This window comes from Neurospora tetrasperma (assembly GCF_000213175.1).
Source record: "Neurospora tetrasperma FGSC 2508 unplaced genomic scaffold NEUTE1scaffold_2, whole genome shotgun sequence".
Taxonomy (NCBI): domain Eukaryota; kingdom Fungi; phylum Ascomycota; class Sordariomycetes; order Sordariales; family Sordariaceae; genus Neurospora; species Neurospora tetrasperma.
In genome coordinates this window covers 5,084,751-5,110,405 of record NW_009799100.1, presented here as the reverse complement: position 1 = coordinate 5,110,405, position 25,655 = coordinate 5,084,751, and the positions used below count along the sequence as shown (strand labels likewise).

General features: G+C 44.1%; 5 protein-coding genes across 5 annotated transcripts; all 5 read left to right on the top strand.

Moving 5' to 3' along the window:
- Positions 1 to 294: 294 nt before the first annotated feature.
- Positions 295 to 2,471, top strand: NEUTE1DRAFT_145764 (uncharacterized protein; the record flags this gene model as incomplete). The annotated part of the gene is made up of 2 exons (XM_009851760.1): positions 295 to 458; positions 510 to 2,471. The coding sequence occupies 2 exons, from the start codon at positions 306 to 308 to the stop codon at positions 2,178 to 2,180; spliced, it is 1,824 nt and encodes a 607-aa protein (XP_009850062.1).
- A 1,402-nt stretch (positions 2,472 to 3,873) lies between these two features.
- Positions 3,874 to 6,314, top strand: NEUTE1DRAFT_61631 (uncharacterized protein; the record flags this gene model as incomplete). Its single annotated transcript, XM_009851759.1, has 3 exons — positions 3,874 to 3,943; positions 4,026 to 4,129; positions 4,265 to 6,314. The coding sequence occupies 3 exons, from the start codon at positions 3,874 to 3,876 to the stop codon at positions 6,137 to 6,139; spliced, it is 2,049 nt and encodes a 682-aa protein (XP_009850061.1).
- A 1,381-nt stretch (positions 6,315 to 7,695) lies between these two features.
- NEUTE1DRAFT_80310 (uncharacterized protein) lies at positions 7,696 to 9,996 on the top strand (the record flags this gene model as incomplete). The annotated part of the gene is made up of 4 exons (XM_009851758.1): positions 7,696 to 8,304; positions 8,365 to 8,986; positions 9,054 to 9,451; positions 9,509 to 9,996. 4 exons carry the CDS (start codon positions 7,870 to 7,872, stop codon positions 9,578 to 9,580), a joined length of 1,527 nt encoding a protein of 508 aa, XP_009850060.1.
- An 890-nt stretch (positions 9,997 to 10,886) lies between these two features.
- Positions 10,887 to 12,581, top strand: NEUTE1DRAFT_121573 (uncharacterized protein; the record flags this gene model as incomplete). The annotated part of the gene is made up of 3 exons (XM_009851757.1): positions 10,887 to 10,905; positions 10,993 to 11,668; positions 12,038 to 12,581. The coding sequence occupies 2 exons, from the start codon at positions 11,195 to 11,197 to the stop codon at positions 12,269 to 12,271; spliced, it is 708 nt and encodes a 235-aa protein (XP_009850059.1).
- A 7,276-nt stretch (positions 12,582 to 19,857) lies between these two features.
- Positions 19,858 to 24,523, top strand: NEUTE1DRAFT_109326 (uncharacterized protein; the record flags this gene model as incomplete). Its single annotated transcript, XM_009851756.1, has 8 exons — positions 19,858 to 20,038; positions 20,356 to 20,508; positions 20,629 to 21,193; positions 21,248 to 22,789; positions 23,816 to 23,978; positions 24,021 to 24,067; positions 24,142 to 24,220; positions 24,383 to 24,523. The coding sequence occupies 8 exons, from the start codon at positions 19,858 to 19,860 to the stop codon at positions 24,521 to 24,523; spliced, it is 2,871 nt and encodes a 956-aa protein (XP_009850058.1).
- Positions 24,524 to 25,655: the final 1,132 nt, after the last annotated feature.

Genomic DNA, 25,655 nt, shown 5'->3' with positions numbered 1-25,655 from the left:
GTGGGGCAGCCACTTCACTTCACTCCAACAACCTACATCACCTAGACCAGTACTTCAAGTACCAGACCTCCACCTACAATTAGTATCCTCGCCATATCACGCGCGGGCTTCTTGAATTCCGAAGCCAACTGTATAATCCTCGGAGATCTCCTCTCCGTCATTCGAAACACTCGCCGACCCCGATATCAAACATCAAACTGGCCTTGCGAGGAGCGCTTCAAACCATCGGCCTCACCGTCCAGTTAGGGCTCGCCGCCTTTGCTGCTTACAACGCAACCCAAAGGCTGCTGGGCCGACCGACGGCGATGGCCTCTCCCGGATTTCCCCCGAGGCATCTCGATGCGACGACGGGTAGAGAAGTCGTCTACTGCTATGGCTGTGAAAACGAGTGGTATCGCGACGACTACCCCCATCTGGACCTAGAATGCCCCAGGTGTCACAATGATTTCGTCCAGATTGTAGGTTCTCCCATCTACCGTCCAGCTATCGCCACGCTAACCTTTGTACAGGTCGAACCTGACAACGATCCCCGACCAGGTGTTCAACAACAAGGTCACCGTTCAGACTCGGACCCAGAGGAAGATGACATAGAGCAGTTTCTCGAGCGTGGCCCCGGGTCCTTCTTCATGCGACGATCGGTGTACCAATCACCAGATAGTCCCTTCAACCGTTCAAGTGGGAACGGTCTTGAGGATCTTGATAGCAGTCCGGACCGGCCGCGTGCCCGTCCAGATGATCCTGGCGAGGCCGTTTTGTCGCGATTCGCCGATATGTTTGTCGAGTTAAGCGGCGCAAGGCCGGGACAGCAAGGAGAAAACGCCTTTGGGACACAGCCGCGGATACAGCGTACAACCTTTACCAGAGCAGGAGACGGCATGGCTAGCTTTACCTTCACGACCACGACAACTACAGGAGGCCCAGCGGGAGACGGGCCGGAAGTGCCCGCTTTTGACACGTATGTTCGCTCGCGACATGGCAATGGTTTCCCTGGAATTCGCAGACACACAATCATTGTTGTGACTAATAGGAGGGCTAACTCGAACGGTGATGGCAGTCTGTTTAGGGGTCTCTTTGGCAACATCCCGCCGCCGGGCGCAGAAGACCCCGGTGGCGGCCAGGGCCAGGGCAGTGGTCCACGAGGGCCTCCTCTTGGGTTTGCCACTGGCCTGCAGGACTTTATCGCTACATTGCTGAACCCACAGGCGGCAGTCCATGGCGATGCCGTGTATACCCAGGAGGCACTCGACCGCATCATAACGACCCTCATGGAAGCTAACCCGCAGTCCAATGCGGCTCCTCCAGCAACGCAAGCCGCTATTGAGAAATTACCCAAAAAGATCCTCGACGAGCAGATGATTGGCCCCGAGGGTAAAGCCGAATGTACCATTTGCATCGACGACATGTACAAGGGCGAAGAGGTCACGGTGCTACCGTGTAAGCATTGGTTCCACGGGGAATGCGTCACTTTATGGCTTAAGGAGCACAACACGTGCCCTATCTGCCGAATGCCGATCGAGGGCAACAACCCATCCGGGAGCAACAGCAACAACAACAATAACAATAACAGCCAACCGTCCGCATCACGCCAAGAAGCCAGTACCAGCTCTGCATCAGCCTTCGCGTCTACATCCGCACCAGGAAGAAACCCCTTTGAATCACTTAACCCCTTTGGATCACAAGCCCAATCGGCCAGAGAGCGACTTCGGCGCAGCGAGCAAGAGAGAGAAGAGCGCCTCGAAAGGATCCGTAACGTGGCCGGTGTTAGGCGTGCCGACTCTCAATCCGAGGGAATCTCCCGCCGAACTTCACACTCGCCTCCCAGCCGTGAGAACTCACGTTTCGACATGCGATCGCGCGATAGGGACCCGTCGCCACCAAGGGATAGGGGCACCTCGACGGCCTGGCAGCCGAATACGAGCAGCAATTCTCAGAGCAACATTAGCAGCAGGTACAGCGGTGGATTGAACAACTTGTGGGGACGCAATAACAGTAACAACGGGGAGGGAAATTCACGGGATCGAGACGGACAGCAACAGCAAAACCAACAGCAGCAGCAGCAGCAGCAGCAGCAGAGTTCGAGTTCTGGTAATGGCGCGCTAGGGTGGCTTAGGGACCACTTCGGCCGTGGTTCTTCCGGTTCTGGCTCCGGAGCGGATCGGGATAGGGAGCGCAGACGCTGAGCCTGGTAGGAGCGGTCATGGCATGTTGAATTGTGGGTGGCTCGATTGTACAATTGTGTATTGAAGAGTTGGCTTAAATACACATACAACGAAGGCAAAGGGAACAGACACATGGATCGTTGGTTCATCATGATTGGGCTTTCAGGCTTTTGGTGAATAAACCAAATATGGTTCTCAAGGCCACTAGACAGATCAATGAGACTGGGAAGTTAACTGGATCAAACGGATGAGAAGAGGTTGCGTTACAGAGCAACAATTGCACAAAAAGTGCAAAATGACGTTCCAGGGCTTGTATATCATATGTGTTGTTTCTTTGTTTCTGCTCTGGTGCTCGTTATCTGCTTGTTTGGTCGCTGCTTTCCAGCCTTGCTTGCGATGATTTTGTCTTTCTCCCACCTTGGTCATCTCAGCCGGTTTCCTCATTTCCTGACATCACTTTGACCCAAAGAGACGGATGGTATCACTTATATTCTTAGGCAAACCATTGTTCGTCCTGCGGTGCATATCTCCTTACAATAGAAAGTATCTTTTCCACTGCGTCAATACTTCAAAACCAGTTACTTGGACAAAATGCCATTGGGAGACTTATATAGATAACATTTCAAGATGATCGATTGTACCACAAACTACCTACCCACCTAACCCACCTCTCAGTCTTTACAGCCAACCTTACATTTAACCTTGCAGTACTTACCTTGTCAGAAACAAAAGTGATGCTGTCATCTTTTAGTATGTGGCGTGCCCCTCACCTCACCTCACCTTCTTCCTCAACTGAAACCCCTCCCCCAGACCGAGCTAAGCTAAGCGAGTTAAGCGACGCCGTCGTAAGCTTCCCACTTTTTGCTTTTTTTCCCCCGGTATTCTCGGTAGGCTTGGTTGGCTTGGCTTGGTTTAGTTCTGTTCCTGGTCGTCGCTTGTGGTTCCGTGTAAGCTGATTGGTTGGTTACTTAAATCAGCCCGGCGGCCTCTCGGTGAACTAAACGGCTGCCTGGTGATCATGAGGGGTTCATGGTAGGGATTATCGTGTTGTTTTCTTCAGAGAGGGTAGGGTAGGTAGTGTTGAGAAAACCGTGTTGTCTTGTCTGAAGAGGAGCGGGGGGCCATCTGTCCTTTTTATCTTTTTATCTTTTTACTTGGACTACACTTCTACTTGTAATTCAGACAAGAGAGGCCAGGCAACCTTTTGTTGGTTCTCATGACTTTGAGGATTCCACTTTCCACCAGGTGACGACGACGCTGGACTGGACTGGACTTGACCAGGCCAACAAACAACACCCCACGATACACGGTACTACTGGAGAACCTGGAGACGGACGGACGGTGCATCGCCACTTCCATTAGGTTCCCGTCGTCGTCGTCGTTCGGTTCGTTGGGAGCCTATTCTCACCTGCCTACCCTACGAGCCTACGTACCTACCCTACGAGCCTACGACATCCGGGACCCAGGCATCTAATCGGTTCGGTTCCGTGTCGCACGGCACGGCAATCGGTACATTGGCGGAAGACGTCTCGTACCATTCATTCACAGCGTTCCGCGCCGCGCCGCGCCGGGGTCAAGGTCAAGGCCAACCGGGTCAATCAAGGGGATTTAGGCCACCGTACCAACCAAACACCACTGGACCTCAGTGCAGTTCGCGACTACACCCGAGCGGGACCTTCGGCGTTGGACACTCGGCCGTAGCATCACCAAAGCGATGCACGGCTCAAAACACACGGCGGCGTTGTTCGCGCTGGCTTGGGGGAATGTTGTCTTGGGATTAGAGGGTATGCAATACTTTACCAACATTTGAATTCAATTGAGTGGTATTGATTGGTACGATGGATTGACTCACTGATCACCCTTTAGATGTCGCCCCAGTAGCAGTAGCACCAGCTGTTCCCAACCCGCAGTCGCTATATATACAGTTTATGCACCCCACTCCGCGATCTTATGTCTACGGTCAAGATCTGGTATGTTGTATTTCATTTTGTTTACCTTTCTTTTTGTTTACATGCTTTACCGCTTCTTCTCCATCCCATCCCTCAACTTTTTTCTTTTCTTTTTAGCTCCATGCGTGTTTGGCTGATTAGAGGTGATCAACACAGGGTTTCCGCCTCGATGTCAACCCCTCTGTCACCAATCTCCCCATCGGTAGCCATGACAGTTGCGCCTCCCCCAACATCACCATCAACAACCAACCTTTGCTTTCTCCACCGAACGAAGACGGGTCGTTTGTGCTGGATAATGATATCAAGGTGGATCTTACTTGGGAATCGCGTTGCTTCCCTGGCGGCGGCTCTTCTGCTGACGTCGACGACGACGACGGCGACTATTCCGTCTCTGACGATAACCCTGAAAACAACAACAAGGGGGTTGATGCAAAAGCCCAACGATCACAATCCGTTACCCTCACTTTGCAAGCCGTCGATGGACAGCCGGTGAAAGACGAGTTGAGTTGTACGATCTGGTTCAGACAAGAGGAACCAGTCTGGGCGTTTGGAGTGGCAGGGTGGTGTGTTGATGCGAGGATTCGAGATGTTAGAGGGAAGAAGACGGGGGGGTGGGAGGTTGTTTTTGATGATGAAGATGATGATGATGAGGGGGGAGACACAGAGACGAATACGGTGGGGAAGATGGAGGGAAAAGGAGAAAGTAGGGAGGAGAGGTTGAAGAGGGAGAGGAAGGAGTTTGAGAGGGAGGTGGAGTGTTTGGAGTATCGGAGGAGTATCGCTGCTGCTGCTGCTGCTGCTGAGGAGAAAGACACTGCCGGTGTGGTTGGTCATGGCTATGCGCAAAAGCCGGTGGTCATGAACAGGAAGTACTACGAGGAGAGCAGACAGCACTTTGAAACGCTTTGCGCAAACCTCCCGCCGAGAGAAAACAACACCAGCACCCCCGGCCCGTCTGCTCATCCGCCATGGGAACTCCCACATCATCGACCAGCTAAACCAGCTCGTCTGCCATTCCCAGATTTGCTCTTGGACTTAACCTCCAGATCAGCCCACCAAACGACCCTGAATTCCCGCCCATCTTCCCTCCGCGCCTCTGTTTACGCGCACCTGATCAATCTCTCGCCCATCCGCCTCGCCGCCTACATCATCTTTCTCTCCCTCCTCATATTGGCCTGTATCTTTCACTCCCTCCATCGGCAACGCAGCCGAAGAAAAAGGTTGGCCCAAGGAAGCGGAGCGGGAGAGCCCGAGGTAGTGATAGAATCGCTTTGTCCCGGGTTTTACGGCAGTGATGAAAGCTGTGGAGAGTGCAAGACTAAGTACTTTGCTCAGCTGCAAGCTGGAGATGAATCTGGGACTGTGATCGGGACTGGGGAATTTAAAGGTGAGGGTGATAATGATGAAATGGCGGAGAAGAGGGGGTCGTTGGAGGAGAAGAATGAGGGGATGTCAGAGCTGTGTATGGAGGAACAGGAGAAACAGGAGAAACAGGAGAAACAGGAGAAACAGGAGAAAAAGAGGTTATCAGAAAGGGAGTACCAGCGGTACTGCGAGTACCATGCGGTGCCGGAGGATGGGTTTGCGTTGAGGTATGAACCTGGGTCGGAACTCCAGACGATACATGAGCCTGTTGAGCATGTCGTTGTTGATGATGATGAGAGGGTTTGGGATGAGAAGGAAACGTTGGTTGACTCGGAAGACGAGCGGGAGAAGGAGCGCGGTGATGAAGTTGGGGAGAGCAGTGGCGAAGACAGCGGTGGAGAGGATAGCGATGATGATTTGTCCATTGGCGGTGAGCTGGCCTCGTTCATGAGGGCTGCGAATCTGGTGGAGGATATGATTCGGGCTGGGGCGAGGCAAGAAGCGGCTCCAAGGCCTCAGGCGGCTCCGCCGGTAAATGCCAGGCGACAGTCACCTGGGACGCCTCCACCGCCGAGTTATGGTGAAGTGGTAGGGCTGAGGGGTGTTGTTGATGACGAAGGGTTGTTACCACCTCGGTATGAGGAATATCTGAGAAGTCGAAGGTAACAAAGAGGCGCTTTCTTGGGTCGCGGGATTCTTCGAGGGTATTGATGGGTTGGGGTATCTACCTTAATGCTTAATGACTGTAATAAGTGCTGGGGAAATGCTTGTGCGGATAGGACATTTACCGATGCGCTTCTCATGTGCAGCAACGTGAGGTCGGTGCTGCTTCATCTTCCAGAAGGGTATATACATATGCATGACTTGTGTCGCGGCTTTCAATTCCAAACGTGTCTTGACCCACCAGCGTACGCGGTTGCTGTGGTAACCTGTGATCCGGAAGTCAATATTTGGTCCGGTGCTTGGCGCTATTCCGAGATGGCTAGAATGGACGAGAATCGTCGTCTCAGAGACGGTTCTTTTGTGGTTACCCTGTTTGATTCATGGACTGGAAAATCGAGATGTTTCCTTCTGCCACCTCACCGAATTAATCGAATATATTGTAGTTTTTGTAAAGCTGTCGGGCTTTCCCTTGTGATAGAAGGGATCGAGGAATGGCTCTTAGCATCCCATCTCAGGTACAGTGCCTCGTCCATGACAAAATTGATGAGATCTTTGCAATACGATACCGGTCGTTGTAGTTAGGAGAGACAGTTGCAAGACTGTGATGGGGATTACGACAATTCGAAAAGACAGTGGCTAGGGTTTCATTTGGATATTTCTATCCAGGAAATTGTCTAGAACTCAAGATCAGCTACATAGTAGGAGTATACCCAAGTAATGTCAGTCTCAACTATGTTGACTAGGACGAGAGTGCTGTTATGATAATTGGATCCTTCTGCCCTGTCAATGTCCGGTGTCACTGCACTGACTGACGTGATAGAGGGTTCCCCGCAGCTGTGTGGCAGGTGCCGAGGCGCACCGCGTTTCCGCTCAACGCAGAGTGATGCTTGCATTGAGGTTGAGTTCTGACTGGACCACTTGGTGATGCTTCTGTTTCCACCCAACAATAGCTATTCCATCCTGCTCTACCACGGCTTAACTCGAGACCGTGGTGGCGATGGATCGAAACATTCTTTGGTCACGAAACGGGTTGACGACAGGAAGCTTGATGGCCTTGCGACCACGTTGGATTGTCCAAATCCCTGCTTATTCACCTAGTAGCGAAGCGAAGAAGTGTTGCCTGTGAAAGTCGACAATGTAGGTATTGGAGCAGCATGCCCATCATTGTGATGGAGAATGTTGACGATTTCCGTTCAACTTTGGTACCTCTACCAGGTTGAGCTCCCAGTCAGGTTCCAGGTTGTATTAGTTGCGCAAGTCCAATCCGAACCCGTCACAACTTCCATAGCTGCCCGTTGTGGACGGGAATTAAACATTGTGACCAACCACTGTAGCGAAGCGCGCGGAGGGCCCCAACTGCCCGCCTCGCCCTGTGCTAGGTAGGTAAGTAGGTAATCTCCACTTCCACTTCCACCCACCCGCCCCCGCTGAGCCTGGGTTAACCCCATTTTCGAGAAGACGTTCGATTTCAGATGCGCTTGGCACCAAACTCCGTCTCTGCCACTTTTCTTCCGCTGCTCTTGCTCTTGTCTGGTACTTATTGCTAAACTCTTTCGAAACTGAACAGAGACCTTTTCATTTCTGTCCCTTGCTACTCTGTTGTATCTGATCTCTACTGCCCGCGTCAAGCCCGCCCGGTACGCTCTGCAACACCAATCGTGTGCTTGGCGATTGGTCCTCCTCACTTGACAACCACATCACCAATCTCGCGATCCATCAGACCCTCTGACATCATGGCCGACCCGACGCAAAACCAACAAACCGACACCGCGGACCCCGTCGTCGCGCCAGTCACTAAGGAAGACGCCGAGACCACGGCCGCCCGCCGCGAACTCAAGCACACATCCATCTCCGAGCAAAGCGCCGCCGCAGCCCAAGATAGCGGATCAGACAATGGCACCCCTACAGCCGGCTCAAGGAAGGCCACCCCAGAGCCTGCAATTGGTGACGATAAGGACACCGAAATGAAGGAGCAGGTTTCGTCTCCCAAGAAGAAGCGAGCACACGACGAGCTTGAAGAGAGCAAGGACGCCATCGACGCTCAATCCGGGGACCAGCCTTCCACAGAGGAGGCCAAGCCCACCGCGACCCAAAGTAGGACAGACAGGTCCGAGCCGGAGAAGAAGCGCGCCCGTGACGAGGCATCCGCGTCGGACGATGGAGTAAAGGTGGGACATTTTTGTCGACACATGCTATTTGGGGCTCTCGACTAACCCTGTGGTCACCAGGAGACTACTTCCTCAGTATCCGTCGAGACACCCACCACCGAGATTCCTTCGAAGCCCGCCGAGTCAGCAGCAGAAATTAAGCCCACGAGCGAAGAGAAGCCCCAGACATCATCCTCCGCCTTTGCCCAGTCCGGTTTCGCCAAGCTTGCCAGCTCTACAACCTCTCCCTTTGGCGCCCTAGGCGCCTCGGCAGCCCCCAGTCTTTTCGGCTCTACAAACTCCGGATCTGCCTCTCCCTTTGGCACTCTCAGCGCTTCCACCACAGCAGCGGCTCCCACGCCGCCCAAACTTAGCTTCGGCAGCTCCGCTGCGGCACCTTCGCCATTTGCTGGCTTTAACAGCGCCAGCTCCGGCTCTGTGTTTGGTGGCGGGTTTTCTAGCGGCTTTGGAGGCAGCGCGCTGGGTGGAGCTAAGCTTACAAGTTTCGGTGGTAAGCCCGGTGAGACTTTGATGAGCAGCAAGCCTGCCAAACCTTTTGGTGCGCCAGAGAGCGACGCGGAGGAGAGTGAAGAGGAGGGCGGTAACGAGAAAGAGGACACGGGGGCAAATGAGGACAAGGAGGGTGAGAATGACGAGGCTAGGACTGCGGCGGAGGAAGAGAAAAAGTTGAAGCTGCGCAAGGGTAAGTTTCCGTGACCTGGGATTCCTACGTCGCTTTGTCCTATGCGGCAATGCTAACCTATGATCAGTCGTTGTCGATGACGGCGAGGGTGAGGACGCCACGCTACTAGCGGTGCGCGCCAAGATCTTCGTTATGGAGAAGGGTGTCGGCTGGAAGGAGAGGGGAGCTGGCATGCTCAAGGTCAATGTGCCCAAAGCGAGCGTCAAGCGAGATCACAACGGCAACTGGGACGCGACTTCCTTTGACGCCTCGGCACTGGTGGAGGACAGCGGTGACGGAGAGGCGGGCAGCGGTGGCGGCCGGAAGAGTGTCCGTCTCGTCATGCGCCAAGACCACACCCTCCGTGTCATTCTCAACACGGCCATCGTACCGGCCATGACGTTCGCCGTGACTAAGAAGCTGAAGGCGGCATATGTCCTGTTTACGGCATTTGAGGGCACGGAGCCGAGACAGGTGCAGGTGAAGGTATGTCTGATCGTCTTCCCGAAATCGTCTCAAGCTGCTGACAATGATTGCCTACAGCTGAGCGAGGCCAACGCTACTGCCTTCAAAGATCTTATGGATCTTATACAGAAGGAGCTTTCCGATGAGTAAGAGATTTGCAAACTACCTCTCAACGACGTTTTGTTTCACCTAGATGAGAGCGAAGCCGGACTGGCAAGACGGTCAACATCGAGATCATGTTTACATGTTCATGTTATTAGGTGGCTTGCGCCTTGTGGAATGGATAGGTGAACGGCCGGGTGATGGGACGGCTGAGGTGACGGTTGAGGAAGGAGGAACGAAAATACCAGGGCAGTGGCCTTTTCTCGGAAGAGGGGCTGGCTCGCTTGCATTTCACATTATTGCGGGACTCCTCGCAAAGGACCACTCGGGTCGTCACATAAGGAGGTGGCCCCTTTTATCTTTGATATCGATCCTGTGTTACTAGATGGGTGTGAGGAAGACATAACGAACACTTGAAGAACAGCTAGAGGTATATCATCCGCTAAGTTTTTTCTCGCTTCCTGATTCCCATCTCCTCCCGTTCTTGAGTTTCCATTATCTCAAACAGACGAGTTCTTTCCACGGCGAAAGGCCGGGAAGGAAGATGTCTGAGTCTAAAATGAAGTTTCCTCCTTGTTGATTTTCTCTGCTACACATCTCTCTTGCCTTTTCAACCAACGACGAATGGCGGGGAAGGGGGCGTCAGGTGCCAGTCACGGCCGGGGTGCTTTTGATTTGGGTGCAGTCCAGTTCTTCAAGATGCGCTTTCCTCTTGGGTTTCGTCTCTTCGTCAAGTGTCCTGCCTGGACAATGGGCTGTGCTCACTTTCCAGCTCTGAGTGATACGGAGAGAAGTCTCCGAGTTTTTCATCGCTCCTTCGAGCGGTGGGTAGAAACGCGGTATGAACTGAAGACCCCCGATCTCCGAAAGTACATACCTGACCCTTTAAGGCAGTTGCTGATCAGATTGCATAAGGTAGGTGGGTAGGCACTGTCATCGCCAGTCTCGCAACTTCACACCAGCGCCGGTTTTTCCACTTTTCTACACCCTGAAAGTTGACCACTTCGTTCCTTGCCCAACTATTGCTCATCAGCATGCAAGATACACTGCTCGAGTCAATACCTACCTTACATCATCAAAGCTTTCGGCTTGTTATGATTCGCTCTACCAGCGCGATATCGTGGCATTCTCACTTCTTCATCCCACGACACAGCCCTCGGCAGTATCCAATGGGAACCCTCCACTGCCCGCTTATCTAGTGCCGATGAGAACTAGAAGCCATGGCTGTGCAGATGCAGACTTTGGGCTCCATCAGGCTGCGCGAGCTGAAGGTTCCCTAATGCTTTCGACCATAGAGCAACTTGACAGCTTCACCAACGATTCGTGCCGGGTTGCCTTGAATGGAGGTGAATGGACAGCAGCTCGCAACCAAGGTATGCACCCTCTCGAATTTGGTTACGGCGTGGCGATGGCTTTTTGATGGCTGTGCATTAGCTGATACACCTACTCTTTTTTGCTAGAGCCTCACTTCTCCAGAAGTCTCTGAGCCTTTTCCAGTTACGTTCTCAGTTCATCACCTCTGCCGATTCTGAGAAGTCTTTCTTTCAGACTCCTTCACGCTCTTAGATCCTCAACTATCATCACTTTTGTATTCCCTCTTGGCCATTCCCTCATCTACGTCTTCAACACGCTCCCGCTTCCGGCCGACCGGCCTTCCACGAAATGGCGACCGGACGGATCGACAATCCCAGGTCCCATAGCGATTACACCATAGGATGGGTGTGCGCACTCGCCCACGAAAGGGCAGCAGCAATGGCCATATTAGACGTCGAACATGGTCCTCTCGCGCAAAGATCTAACGACACCAATTCATACACCCTCGGGTCGATTGCGGAACATAACATTGTCATTACTTGTCTCCCGATGGGAGAAATTGGCACAACTGCAGCAACCACCGTTGTGGAGCGAATGCTCTCTACATTTCCCTCTATCCGCTTCGGGTTAATGGTCGGTGTTGGTGGAGGCATGCCGCCCAAAGTCCGTCTGGGAGACGTTGTTGTCTCCGTACCATCAAGTCATTATCATGGCGTGGTTCAGTGGGACATGGGAAAGACAATACAGGGGCCAAGAGCGGGTGACGAATCCTTCGAACGGACTGGCTCATTGAACAGACCACTTCATCTTCTGTTGATAGCGGTGAACCATCTCAAAGCACAACATGAGCTGGGGCAATCCCGAATCCGTAAATTTCTTGAACAGCTAGAGTGTCATTCGCCGATGATGGCTTCAAGGTATCTGAGGTCAGACGCTCTGAAGGACGTACTATTTCAGTCTCAATACCTCCACCACACACACAACGATGAATCACGGCTTTACCCGCGACTGCTCTTACTCAAAGTCTTTTCGATTCTCGAATTCCTACTCCAACTCCTTGTCCTCTGGTCATGGAATCACAACATCTCGCAACCGCAATCAATCCCGCACACTCAGCCTGCTCAACCTGGCCCAGATGACTCGGATAAGTTCTGCGCTTTAGGCGTGGAATCTGATGTGCTTGACGACGAGGAAGACGATGGTGACTGTCGCTTCTGTGATCCTGCCAAGATCATCAAGAGAAAGCCACGTGAAGAACCGATACAAATTCACTACGGATTGATAGTCTCGGGGAATCAAGTCATCAAGAACGCCCTCTCTCGGGATAAGCTTAACGCTGAATTTGGTGGTCATGTTCTCTGTATAGAGATGGAAGCCGCTGGGTGTTACGATCCAATCATGTATCTAGATAAAACCAACCAATAAGGTAGGACCCGAAGACAGGACCCGAAGGACCGGTCTTGAAGGCCGGGTCCAAACCGGGACCCGAGGTGGAAATTCGGGTCCACGGGTCCGGCTGAAGACCTGATATATAAGGAAGCCCTCCCGGGCTTCCTAGTATATTAGGTTCTTCAGTAAGCAATAGCTTCTACAATCGATCAATACCTTTTGGCTATTACTACCGTTACTTATTATTTATCCTAGCGATATACTCCTATACTTATAACGGTTCGTTATACGTTACTTATTCCTCAATTTATATATTAGTATTTTAGGATCTATTATTGTACTTAAATTTCTTTAATTAAAGTTTACTAAAGTTTCTTTACTCTCCCTAACCTCTTACTATTATATTTAGAAATCCGATTAGTAACCCCGCTACCGGAGGACCCGTTAAAACTAATTTTCCGGGTACTGCGGCTAGAAACCCCGGCCCTAGAACAGATTCTATAATTAGTATTAAAGATAACGATGGATATAAAATTACAACTACTAAGCTTCGTATTAAATAGGACGCTACGTGTTACTTCGATATTTAAAGTAAAAAGTTAGCTAAATTTATTCCTACTATTATTAAAAATACTATTTCGGTTGAATTCTGCGAAATTATTAATAAATTAAGCGTAAGGGTCCTATCCGATTATACGGTCTATAGCAATCCCCCGCTTCCTAAAATTAAATTCAATCCTCCTCCTAAGTTCGATAGTACTAGGAAAGAAGACTTTTAGGGATTCTTTACTCAAATTCGTACTAACCTAAAGTTTTTTAATATTAAAGACCTAATTTAAATAGTTTTATACGCCGCCTCCTTTTTAACCGGTAAAGCTTTTAAGTAGTTCTAATTTATTTAAATTAATTACTTTAGGTATAGTTAGCCCGATATATATTCTAAGACTATCTAAATTTTTAGTAATTTTAATTATTTCGAAAGCGCTATTAATTAAGTCTTTAATTTCGCTAATAAGGTCCGTTAAATTGAGATTAAATTAAATAAACTTCGCTAAATTAAATCGGCTATTTTATATATAGCCGAATTCAAATAATTTATATTCTGCGTTAATTAGAATAATAAAGGTCTTAAATACTAGTTCTATTAAAGTCTAAAGAGTAATATTAAGGACGAACTTATTAAGATCGATTATAAAATTAGAAGCTTTAATAAATATATAAATAAAACTATTATTATTAATAATTGGCTCTTCGAATATAAATACGAAAAGGGGTCGGGCAATAGCTGCCTATACGCTAATACCGGTTATAAGTATTAGTACGGCGGTAATAGTTATAATAATTGTAGTTATAGTATTATATATAGTATATACGCCGGCCCGATAGACGTAAACGCGGTCGATAATTGTAACCGCAATTAGCGTAAGCCTAATGGCGAATTAAAACCTAATAAGGATAATAAGTATTTTAAATATAATAAGTTAGGATATTTCGTTCGTAATTACTATAGTAGAGGTAATAAGTAGAGTAATAATTATTGAATTAATGGGTAGAAGTCCGTTTTTACTTATTCTACTAACTTCGTTAGTAAAAGTAAGGGTAAAGATATTAATAATATCGAAATCGATTATAATTGCACTATTACCTTTATTACTATTATTAATAATAAACCTCTCCGTACTATTTATATAGTAGATTACAATAATAGACCTACTAATAATTATATAACTTTTGATAAATACGATTAGTATAAGCAATTTAAATAAGAAAAATAGGATTTTAAAAATAAAGAGAATTCCTATAGAGGGGTTACCCTACTTATTCCTAGTATTTAATTACGTACTTATACTCCGCTTATTTCTAATAATCCGGCCCGAATTCTATTCGCCCCTATTATTAAAGAAGAATAGTTATTTAGTACTATTGAATATGCCGAGCCTATTATTTATACCGATCTATTTAATGCTATAAAATTTAATTTAAATACGGATACTATTAAATATATAGATCGTACTGAGAAACTCCAATAGGAATTCAATAATTTAAAACGCTTTAGCAACCTCGAAGCTTCTAGAATTAAAGAACTCGAAGTCTAGTAAATTATATATAATTATTAATATTATAGTATTTATTAGTAAAATAGAGGGTCTTATAAAGGTTCCTTCTACGAATCTAATAAACAATTAAAAGAATTTATTATATTTATTTAAGTATTATTCTAAGGATTTAAAAAAAAAATTATAAGGGATACTAAATAGATTTATAAGTTTGGATTGGATGAGAAGTATAACCGGTAACTTTAGACCGAATACTATACGGGCCCCTTTAGTAAAAATAAATTCGTTAAAATTTACCCCCTAAAATAGATATTCTAATTAATTAGAGTAATTACTTTCAATATAAATATCTATACTATTTGTAATTAACCCTAGGAATTATAAATTGGAGACTACCTGTAAATTTACCCTAAATACCCTTCTTATAGAAAGATTACTTAGATTCAATACCTATACGATATTTATTTATAATATTTATTTTATAAAATAGAATACAATTATTTCTTATAATACGTTTAGGAAAACGGTGTCCCTATTCCTATTAGAGGAATGTATTATAAAGATTCTATAAACTTATAGGATATTCGTACTTAAAATAGAAAGAAGGGCGGTCGTTTTATAAAGCTTTTATTAAAGGAAGAATATCCTTAAAAATATATAGAATCCTTGTATATTTAATACTAAGATTGTTATTAAATTAATTATACTGTTTATATAATTGATAAGGTTTAGTAATAGTACTTTAAATAAATTTTAAAAGAGAAAGGGTACTACTATTAATAACTATACCCAATTCTTAGGAAGGAGGAAATTGTAATAGTATTTTCTAGTACTAATAAGGTAATTAGCGGCCCTAAGCCCCCGAAGAAACATTGCGCTCGAGGCGGTCGTAGAAGATAGGGAAATAGTAATAACTCTTTGTGAGAAGACTGTAAGTAGCTAACCCGCTATAAGTCCTCGAAGTAAATTGGGATGAGGATTCGATTTATTAGGTTTAGATAGACTAAACGTAGCCGTTTAAAGGAATTGCTATAGCTATAATCGATTTAAAATTATTAATTAATTTTATTATACGAATAATTATAAACGGTTAGAAGATTCTATAGGTTTATAAGAAAAGACTATATAGAATATATATATTCGAGGGAAAGAGCCCTAGTTACGAATAGGGTTAAATACTATAAGAAATGACCCTATTAAAAATTATAATAAATAGAGACGAATAAGAGATTGTTTTTAATATTATACTTATCGGTAAATATAATACTATATTAGAAAAACCCTAATTTAAAAAGTATAATCCAAATATTAATTAGAATATTAATTAGATTAGAGATAGGAAAATAGTATTAAAAATTCCTAATATAAAAGTCTTAATTACTAATAGAAAGGATTAGTACCCTTCGTTATACGAAACTATACTATTAGAACTATTAAAAATAATTATATTTATTAATAATATTGAGGAGGAATTACTACTTTTAGAACTACCCCTAGATAAGGACTAAAATAAGTTTAAAAATATTCTTCTCTAATATTAAAGATATAAAATCTTCTAAAGATCGTTTAAATATATTTTATTAGAATACGGTCTATAGGACTACGAAATACCTTTAAAGGAAGGTATTAAACCTAAGTACTAAAAGATCTATTAATTAAATACTATATAAATAAAGGCGCTTAAAGAATATATAAACGAGAAATTAAAGTTAGAATATATTCGAAAATCTTAATTACTTTATAGCTCCCCTATATTCTTTATACTAAAGAAAAATAGAGAGTTATACTTTGTTATTAATTACCGGTATTTTAATAACAATACTATTAAAAATCGATACTTATTACTATTAATCTAAGAAATACGAGATCGATTAGGAAAGGCTACTATCTTTTCTAAATTCGATTTAATATTAGCTTTTTTTTAAATACGTATAAAGAAGGTAGAAGAATGGAAAACCGTATTTAGAATACCCTTAGGGTACTATAAATATTATATTATACCCTAAGGATTAATAAATGTACCTGCTTCTTTCTAATTATAAATCGATACTATATTTAAATAATTTGTAAATAAATTCGTAATAGCCTATATCGACGATATTATTGTATTTTCTAAAAACGAAGAATAATACTAGAAATATATATATAAGGTCCTTACTACTTTAGAAAAAATTGGTTTATCCGTTAACCCTAAAAAAAGCGAATTCTACGTCCGGTAGGTTGATTTTTTAGGATATTGTATTTTACCCAGGTAAATCCGTATAGACCTAATAAAAATTAAGGATATCGCCGAATAGCCAGCACTTATATTAATAATTAGCGTTCGAGGATTTTTAGAGTTTGTTAATTTCTATAGACGCTTTATTAAGGAATTTGGAAGTATAATTAAACTATTTAACAATTTAATTAAAAAAAATATTCTATTTATATAATTGAAAGAATATAATAGCACCTTTAATACTCTAAAACGAATAATCCTAAGTAATTTAATCTTCGTACTCCTAAATTTAAATAAAGAATTCAAAATTGAAACTAATATATCTAATTAGGTAATAGGAGGTTAATTTAGTTAGTATAACGAATAAGAGAGGTTATACTTTATTACGTTTTATTTTAAAGTATTCTAAGGATTTGAATTTAATTACCTAATTTACAATAAAGAGCTTATATTTATTATTTAGGCTTTTAAAGAATAGAAACTATAATTGAATAGTATAAAGTATAAAGTTAAAATCTATTCCAACTATAAAAATCTAACGTATTTTATAATAATTAAAGAATTTAATTAATAATAAACCTAATAATTAAAATTCCTATTATAATTCAATTTTAATATTTATTACCGAAAGGGGTTTGAAAATACAAGAGCCGACGCCTTAAATAAAAGAGAGAACCTTAAAATAAAAGATAATCCTATTATTTCCCCTATATTATTCTAAATTAATAAGGACGATTCCTTACAATATAGACTATTACTATAAAATTCGGACAATAACCCCGACGTTTATAATATCGCTAGAGTAGACCTAAATAATTAAATCTAACGAATTACCGAAATATAATATAAAATTAATAATAAAGAAATTAAGGTATACTTTATTACTTTTATAGAACCCTAATTATATAAAAGTAAGCTTTAGGTACCTCCTTTTCTCTAAAAGAAATTAGTAAAAGATATTTATTAATTATTAGAAGAAGGGGGTTATATAAGAATTATACGTACCTTTACTAAAGTATAATAATTATTTAGGTTCTCGGGAATAAAGGAAATTATTATGGAAGTACTATAAGAATGCGAAACTTATTATAAAATTAAAGCTAATTAATATAAACTATATAGTTTATTGGAACTACTCCCGGTATTAGAAGTACTATAGTAATTAGTAACTATAGACTTTATTATAAAATTACCTATATCCTACGACCTAACTATAGGAATTAAGTACAATAATATCTTGGTCGTTATTAACCGATTTATAAAATTCTTATATTTCCTCCTATTTAGGGAAGATACTAACGTAGAACAATTAGAGTACATCTTTATAAAATATATTACTTCCAATTATAAATAGCCGAAGGAGCTAATTACTAATAAAGATAAATTCTTCTTATTAAAATATTAGTAAGCCTTATAAATAAATTAGGAATTAAATATAAAATATTTACTATATACTACGTAAGAATAGACGGGCAAATTAAATAAATAAATTAAATCCTAAAAATATACCTCCGGGTATATATAAATTACAAATAGGATAATTAGGCTGAATTACTACTAACGGTATAAATATTTTATAATAATTCTAAAATAGAAATTACAAAAATTATACCCTTCTTTACAAATTATAAATATAAAATAAATTCCTAACGTAATTAGGACTTAGAATTAATTGTCCTACGGGTATATATCCGGGTAGAAAGGCTAATTAAAATATACGAAACCCTTAAAAACGAACTTATATTCGTTAAGGATTGTATAAACCGCTATTACAACTATATAAGGTTATTAGCACTAACCTTTAGAAGGGGAGATTAGGTTTACCTTCTCTAACGAAATATTAAAACTAAACGACCAAACGATAAATTCGACTATAAAAAGTTAGGACCTTTTAAAGTAATAGAAAAAATTAATACGAATAATTACCGATTAAAATTCCTAAAAGGTATAAGGTAATAGCCTATATTCTATATCTTATTATTAGAATTAATATTAAAGAACATTAGAATTAATAAGTAAATAGAGATATAGAACGATAGAAATAAATTTTTAATAAAAGTAATCCTAGACTCAAAATTAAACGCTAATACGGGAGAAATCGAATACTAAATTAAATAGTAAGGCTATAATTATAAAAGCAATATTTAGGAACTAATAAAGAACTTTCTTAATTTAAAAAATAAGATTGAGAATTTTTACCGACGATTCCCTAATTATTCCTAATTAACGGAAATTCTAACCCTTATTCCCAAACTTACGTATTAAAATTAATCGGTAATAGAATAGGACGGAGGTAATTAACTTCGGGTTCTCCTAAAGTAATAAAGGAAATTAGCTCGTTAGAAATAAGCGGATTAATATCCCCTAACTCCTTTACCAATTCCGCTATTCCTCGATTAAATATTTCCTTTTACCTCTTTTAGAAATAATACTTCTACTCTTTAATATATAATAATTTTAATTAAATTTCGACTAAATTCCTTAATAATCGTTCCTCCTCCTCCTCTAAATATTTCGCCTCTTTTATAAAATTATAAATTATAAATATTAATAACAATTCTACTATCTAAATAATATAATACTTACAACGCTTAGTAACGTTCTAACTATTATAAACAACTTTACAATAGATATATTCGCTATACACACTCGATTTTAATAAATCTACAATATAAATTCGGCTATAACAATAATAATTACTAGAAAGCATTTTAGCGGGCTCTCCGGAACTTTCGATTAAAATTACTAACGCTTTAACCACCGCCCCTTTCTAAATAGAACGTTAGGAACGAGAAATATAGAATCGAATTATAATAATAAGTATAAGAATTAATAGAAAAGAAAATTTATTAGGATAAAAAGAAATTGGGTAATATAGGATTATTAAAATTAAAGGAAGTAGGAAAGGGAGGAAGCGTTGGGAACGATAAACAATAAGGTTACAACTAACAACCGGTTGGCACCCAACCTCCGCAATTCCCTTATTATATATTATAGGGTTATATTGTAGCGTTTAGAATAAAGCTATAGGAGAGGGGGCATTGTATTACAATCCAATTATATATTTAAATAAAACTAACCAATAAGGTAGGACCCGAAGACAGGACCCGAAGGACCGGTCTTAAAGGCCGGGTCCAAACCGGGACCCGAGGGGGAAACTCGGGTCCACGGGTCCGGCTAAAGACCTGATATATAAGGAAGCCCTCCCGGGCTTCCTGGCATACTGGGTTCTTCAGCAAGCAATAGCTTCTACAATCGATCAGTACCTTTTAGCTACTACTACCGTTGCTTATTATTCATCCCAGCGATATACTCCTGTGCTTGTAACGGTTCGTTACACTGGGTTGATGAACAACTTCCCATGTCTAGTCATACGGGGAATTTGTGATTATGCGGACTCGCATAAAAACAAGAGATGGCAGAGACATGCCGCCGCTGTTGCGGCTGCCTATGCTAAGGAGCTTCTACACGTGGTGCAACCGGTGGAAGTGAATGGAGAGCGAGCAGCATGTGATATCATCAAAGAAGGTCGGTTCTACCGTTCGTGTTGAACGTTTTTTTGGCTACAATACTCGTCAAGACTCAAGACGCCTTCTTTCCCCATTCAAGCGGATATACTTTGAATACTGACAAGTAACCCTCGCTGCTGTATTCGTACTCCAATCCTCCACTGATATCTCCATCATCAATCGAGAAACCTGGGATTTGCATAATTAATGGCACCATCTCTCCTGAATTGCTCCTTCCTTCTCTCATAATATCACTGGTTTACATCTTCGTGCAGAGACACGATTGCTTTACATCTATGATTTACACTTTACTTTCACATCTAACATCTTTCCTAGTCAAGCAGAAGGTTGTGGAGACGGCGGAGAATGTAAACTACCTTAAACGCGGACTGCAGCGGCGAGAAGATCTGGATGTACTGGACTGGCTCACACCGATAAACCTTGGGTCACAACACAGCCTTTATCGGGATAAGCAACAAAGAGGCACCGGTACGTGATTCCTCAATTCGGCCGAGTACCAAACATGGAGAGATGAGGACCGGAAGGTACTGTTCTGTGAAGGCATCCCAGGGGCTGGGAAAACAATACTGTCTTCCATCGTCATTGAAGATTTAACGAATATTTCCCATTCTCTGGCCGGCGAAACCGAGGCTGCTTATATATACTGTGATTACAGACGCCAGGGCGAACAGACAGCCCTCAAACTTCTTTCCAGTCTCACAAAGCAGTTGTGCCTCTCAAAGGAATCTTTGTCGCCTGGTGTTGGAGCACTGCATGCGAAACACACATCCAAGTCCACCAGACCATCTCTTCAGGAAGTAACTCAGGCATTGAAGGACGTCATCAAGAACTTTACTCGAGTCTATGTTGTTGTCGACGCATTTGACGAATTGCTCGATGATGAAGACCATCGAAATGCTTTTGTGGACGGACTTCGAAATCTTGGACAGTCTTCCTCAAATCTTAAGCTATTCATCACTTCAAGACCATTTCTCACAGACATTAACCAATTCTTCGACGATGCTGCCAAAGTAGAGATATCTGCTAACCAGGATGACCTGGGGAGATACGTGGACGGTCGCTTTTCAAAAATGCCAGTATCATCACCGCTCCGTGCCAACGAGGTTCTCCAGCAAGAGGTGAAAGATACGATATCACAAGCCGCCCGCGGAATGTAAGTTTTCATTATGGCCTTACGTCTAGCATCATGCTCATCACTTTGCCCCAGGTTCCTTTTGGCGCAGTTATATATGGACTCACTCAGAGACAAGTCTACCCCCAAAGAAGTGCGTGATATATTGCAAGGAATGCAGCATCAGGACAATGCATCAAAGAAGCTTTCGGTAGAGGAACGACTCGACAAAGCCTATGGCGAAACCATGGCGCGAATCGACAAGCAAGAACTAGGCTTTCGGGACCATGCAATGCAAATTCTTCTCTGGATCACGCACGCAAAACGACCTCTTTCGACAGACGAACTCAGGCATGCCCTTGCTGTTGAGGTTGGTAGCAACGAGTTGGATGAAGACAATCTCGTTGCCAGCCTGGATGTGTCAATTTGCGCTGGACTGGCAATCGTTGACGATAAAACCCAAGAAGTCCGCCTGGTCCATTACACTACGCAAAAATATCTGGAACAGCGCCACTTCAAACTGTCCTGGAGCATAAACCCGCATAACACGATCACGGAAGTTTGTGTCACCTACCTCATGTACTCCATCTTCAAGAGCGGGCCTTGCACTCTCGAAGACCAGTATCTTGAGCGGATCTCAAAATACTCGCTTTGTTTGTATGCTGCGAAGTACTGGGTCGAGCATGCTCGTCTTTCTTCTGAGGCCTCCGAGCTTCTTCTTGGATTCTTGCAGTGTAAAGAGGCCATGGAGGCTGCAGCTCAGGCTGATTTTGTTGGGTTAAACAAGTATAGTTGGTTGTTTGAGACCTGGGGGAGATATTACGAATATCCACCCCGATCAGCATTTCTCTTGGCTGTGAAGTATGGCCTTCACAAAGCTGCAGAAGCACTTCCCGAAAGAAGTGAGGATCTGAACGCCCTATATGAGCAAAAGACACCACTCTACATAGCCTTAAGAAAGGGAGACATGACTATGGCCCGGATTCTCCTTCGCAAGGGAGCGCAGGTTCGCGTACTGGGTGGAAGTTCAGTTCTTGAAGCCCTTTGCGAAGATACATACGGCAACTTCGAGGTTGATGTGTCGATGGTTGAAGATCTGCTCAAGAAAGGAGCTGAGATCGCAAATTCTAAGGGAGATTGCCAGTTGCTAGTCACAGCAGCTGAACGTGGCCACGAGCAACTTGTCGATTTCCTATTAAAAAGGGGTGCCAAGCTGGAGAGTTTGGGTGATTTACCTCGGACGAGAGGCAAAGTCACACCCCTCTTTGCTACAGCTCACAAAGGGCACCTGGGGACAGCAATGATTTTGTGGAAGTCTGGAGCCGATCCAAATCGAAGGCTTGGTATCGATAAGTCGTCCGCGCTCCATGAAGCTGTCAAAATCGGACATGAACAACTTGTCGAAATGTTTCTTGGAACTGAGAATGGTGTGGATCTCAACATCTCTGGAGATTCTTCGGTTGATATTTCCCGTGTCGAGTCCCTGGATTATGATCTCAAAGCAGAGACCCACGACTTGGCTAAGGAGTGCATCTCGATCTCAGCCCAGATAGCTGTGGACATTGAGTTGCAGGATGGCATTGGTCATACCCCATTAGCATTGGCCGCGAAACTTGGCAATTGCCGTATTGCTGAGATGTTGTTAAGCTGTGGTGCTAACATTGAGAATCGGGACAACGACGAAGACACTCCACTACTACTAGCGATTCATGAGGAGGAAAGCGATATGGTTAAGCTTCTCCTGGAGAAAGGTGCCGATATCGAGGCTCGGGACGTCTACGGAGAGACTCCACTATTAGTGGCAGCTGATAGGGAGCTAAGCAATATGGTTAAGCTTCTCCTGGAAAAAGGTGCTAATATCGAGGCTGTGAGCTTAGAAGGGCATACACCATTGCTAGCGGCAACAGACAGAGGATATACTCATGTGGCTGAAATACTTCTGCAAAGTGGTGCTAATATCGAGGCTGCGGGTTTAGATGGGTATACGCCATTGTTAATGGCAGTGTACAAAGGGAATACTCATTTGGTTGAGCTACTTCTGCGAAGGGGTGCCGATATTGAGGCAGCGGATTCGAATAGGTGTACACCATTGCTGGCGGCAGCATACCGAGGGAATACTCATTTGGTTAAGCTGCTTCTGCAAAATGGTGCCAATATCGAGGCTGCGGAGTCTAATGGGTATACGCCATTGCTAGCGGCAGCAGACAGAGGGAATTTTCATCTTGTTGAGCTACTTATCGACAAGGGGGCCGACACTTTCGCAACAAATGTTGATGGAGATACTATGCTAATGATGGCAGCGTGGAAGGGGGATTCTCATCTGGCCGAACTCTTTCTCCAGAAGGGTGTCGAGATCAATGCGGTAAATGAGCAAGGAGAGACCGCGCTCTTCTGCGCGGTTTTCCATGGGCATGCTTCTCTCGTGAAGCTCCTTCTCAACAATGGTGCGACTATCGAGCCTCAGGACAAGCATGGATTACTCAAGCCCTTAGCTTGGGCAGAGGCTCTGGGTCACACGGATGTTGCTCAAGTGCTCGTCCAACAGTGTCCTGATATCAGAAATCAGGAAGACGACGGTGAAACTCTGCTGTGTCTGGCTGTGAGAGGGGCAGAGGAATACTGGGTCAATAAACTCCTGAGAAAGGGGGCTAAAACTGAAGAAAGGAATGGACGCGATCAGACGCCACTGGAGGTTGCTTTGGACTTCAATAATCAGCACATGGTCGATGTACTCTGCAAAGCAGGTGCTGACGTTGAGAGTACGGACTCTCATGGTCGCATACATCTGGAACACGCTATCTCCAAGGGGTCAGTGGAATGCCTGAAGGTACTACTTCGGTATACGGACACTGAACACTTCCGTTTACAGGATTTTTTGAGCTGGCTAATCAAGCAGGCTCCCAAGATCATCGATAAGTGTGTTGGGTACTGATGGAGCACGGAGGTTTCGCACTTGATACAATACCGGTGGAACACTGGGATTGGCTAAGGTATGACGAGGAGGATGAGCGATGGAATTACGAATTGATGGATCTTGAAGCGATGGACGACGTGATTATGGAGGATATCGTAAGGGCAGATTTGCAAGGTGAAGAATTGGACGGGGTAGCACCGATCTTGGATCCGCTACAGTATTTACCCGTGTGGGTGGATCTCATCCGAGCCATGACATGATTTTGCATTTCTGTGTGCACTTGCACAGGGGGCAAATACATACTTCATCCAAGGCAGCCTCTCCAGAGAAGGCATCACCGATTCGAAGGAAATCTGCTCGGCCAGTTGCAAGCAATAGAGCAGCTGGATGACTCACAAGAGGAGGGAGGGGTTCAAGACGGCGACGGCGGCATTCGCGCCAGCAGGAATACCATCTGAGGTGAGGGGAGAACTTACCCACCAAGCGAAGGTTTACCTGGATGGATGGGCCTCTTAAGTAGATGGTACTTCAGGTGGATTGCGTGCAACTACAGGATCTGGTAATGGGACGCAAAGATTACCTGGACAGGGCTACAGTACGGGAAGAGGTTATGATGATAAAAAGAGACTGCAGGGTGAAGACTGCTGTATGCCAGATGAAGATACCTGGTGAGATTTCGGGGCAAAGGAGAAGCAGACTGCGTTGCAAACTGGGATATGTTCTTTCGTTCTTTTCTTTTGTTCTTCGTTTTCTTTTCTTATTCGCCTTTCCCCTTCCGGATCTAAAAAAACACATAAGCAAGCACCACCCGGACATGCCGGCTATTCCAGCTCAATCACAAATACTTTTGTGTGAATTGTGTCCCGAGATGCCGGGATGGAATACCCAGGCGCAAATAAATGCTTATCGAAGAAAATCTTATATTCATACGGTACGGGTGGCCGTCGCGGAGGGACGGCCGCCCCCGGCTACACCAATGTTTTTTTGCCCAACATGCGGGTATACATATAAGACCGCTCAGAACATGAAAATCCATCGCGATAATCACTGTTGTGCATTCGACAACCAGATTTAGCAGATGTTGGGTTGGCGTTTTGGATTTTTGGTCGTGTTTTGGCTGGATGCCCGCCCCCGGAGGCACCACGCAGTGCGGCACGCTAGGTTGGGATACGAAATGGTGATGCTTGGGGATCTAAGAGTGTGAAGGACCTTTGAAGTAAGATTTCTTAGAATCGGCGGCGTAAATGAATTGAGAATGTAGGTAATCAGGGAAGGATTAGAGACTTTTAGAGAAGTGAGTCTAAGGAGAAGAAGGTATACCATTTGATATTTGGCCATTAATAAGCTATCCCTGAGCGTGACTAGGTACGTTTAAGAGGATACATTCTTTCTATTCAAGGCATGCTGGCACAAATCGTTAGTGAAATTCTTAAATTCTTCTACACCCGTAAACATCAACGAACTTTCAGCTCGCACAGCCTAATGGGTAATGAATACTTTCAGGAGGGATGTGACACCGGCAACTGCCTGCGCAGCCAGGTCAACCTGACGGAAACCAGTCTTTTTTTTCTTTTTTTCTTTTTTTTTTTT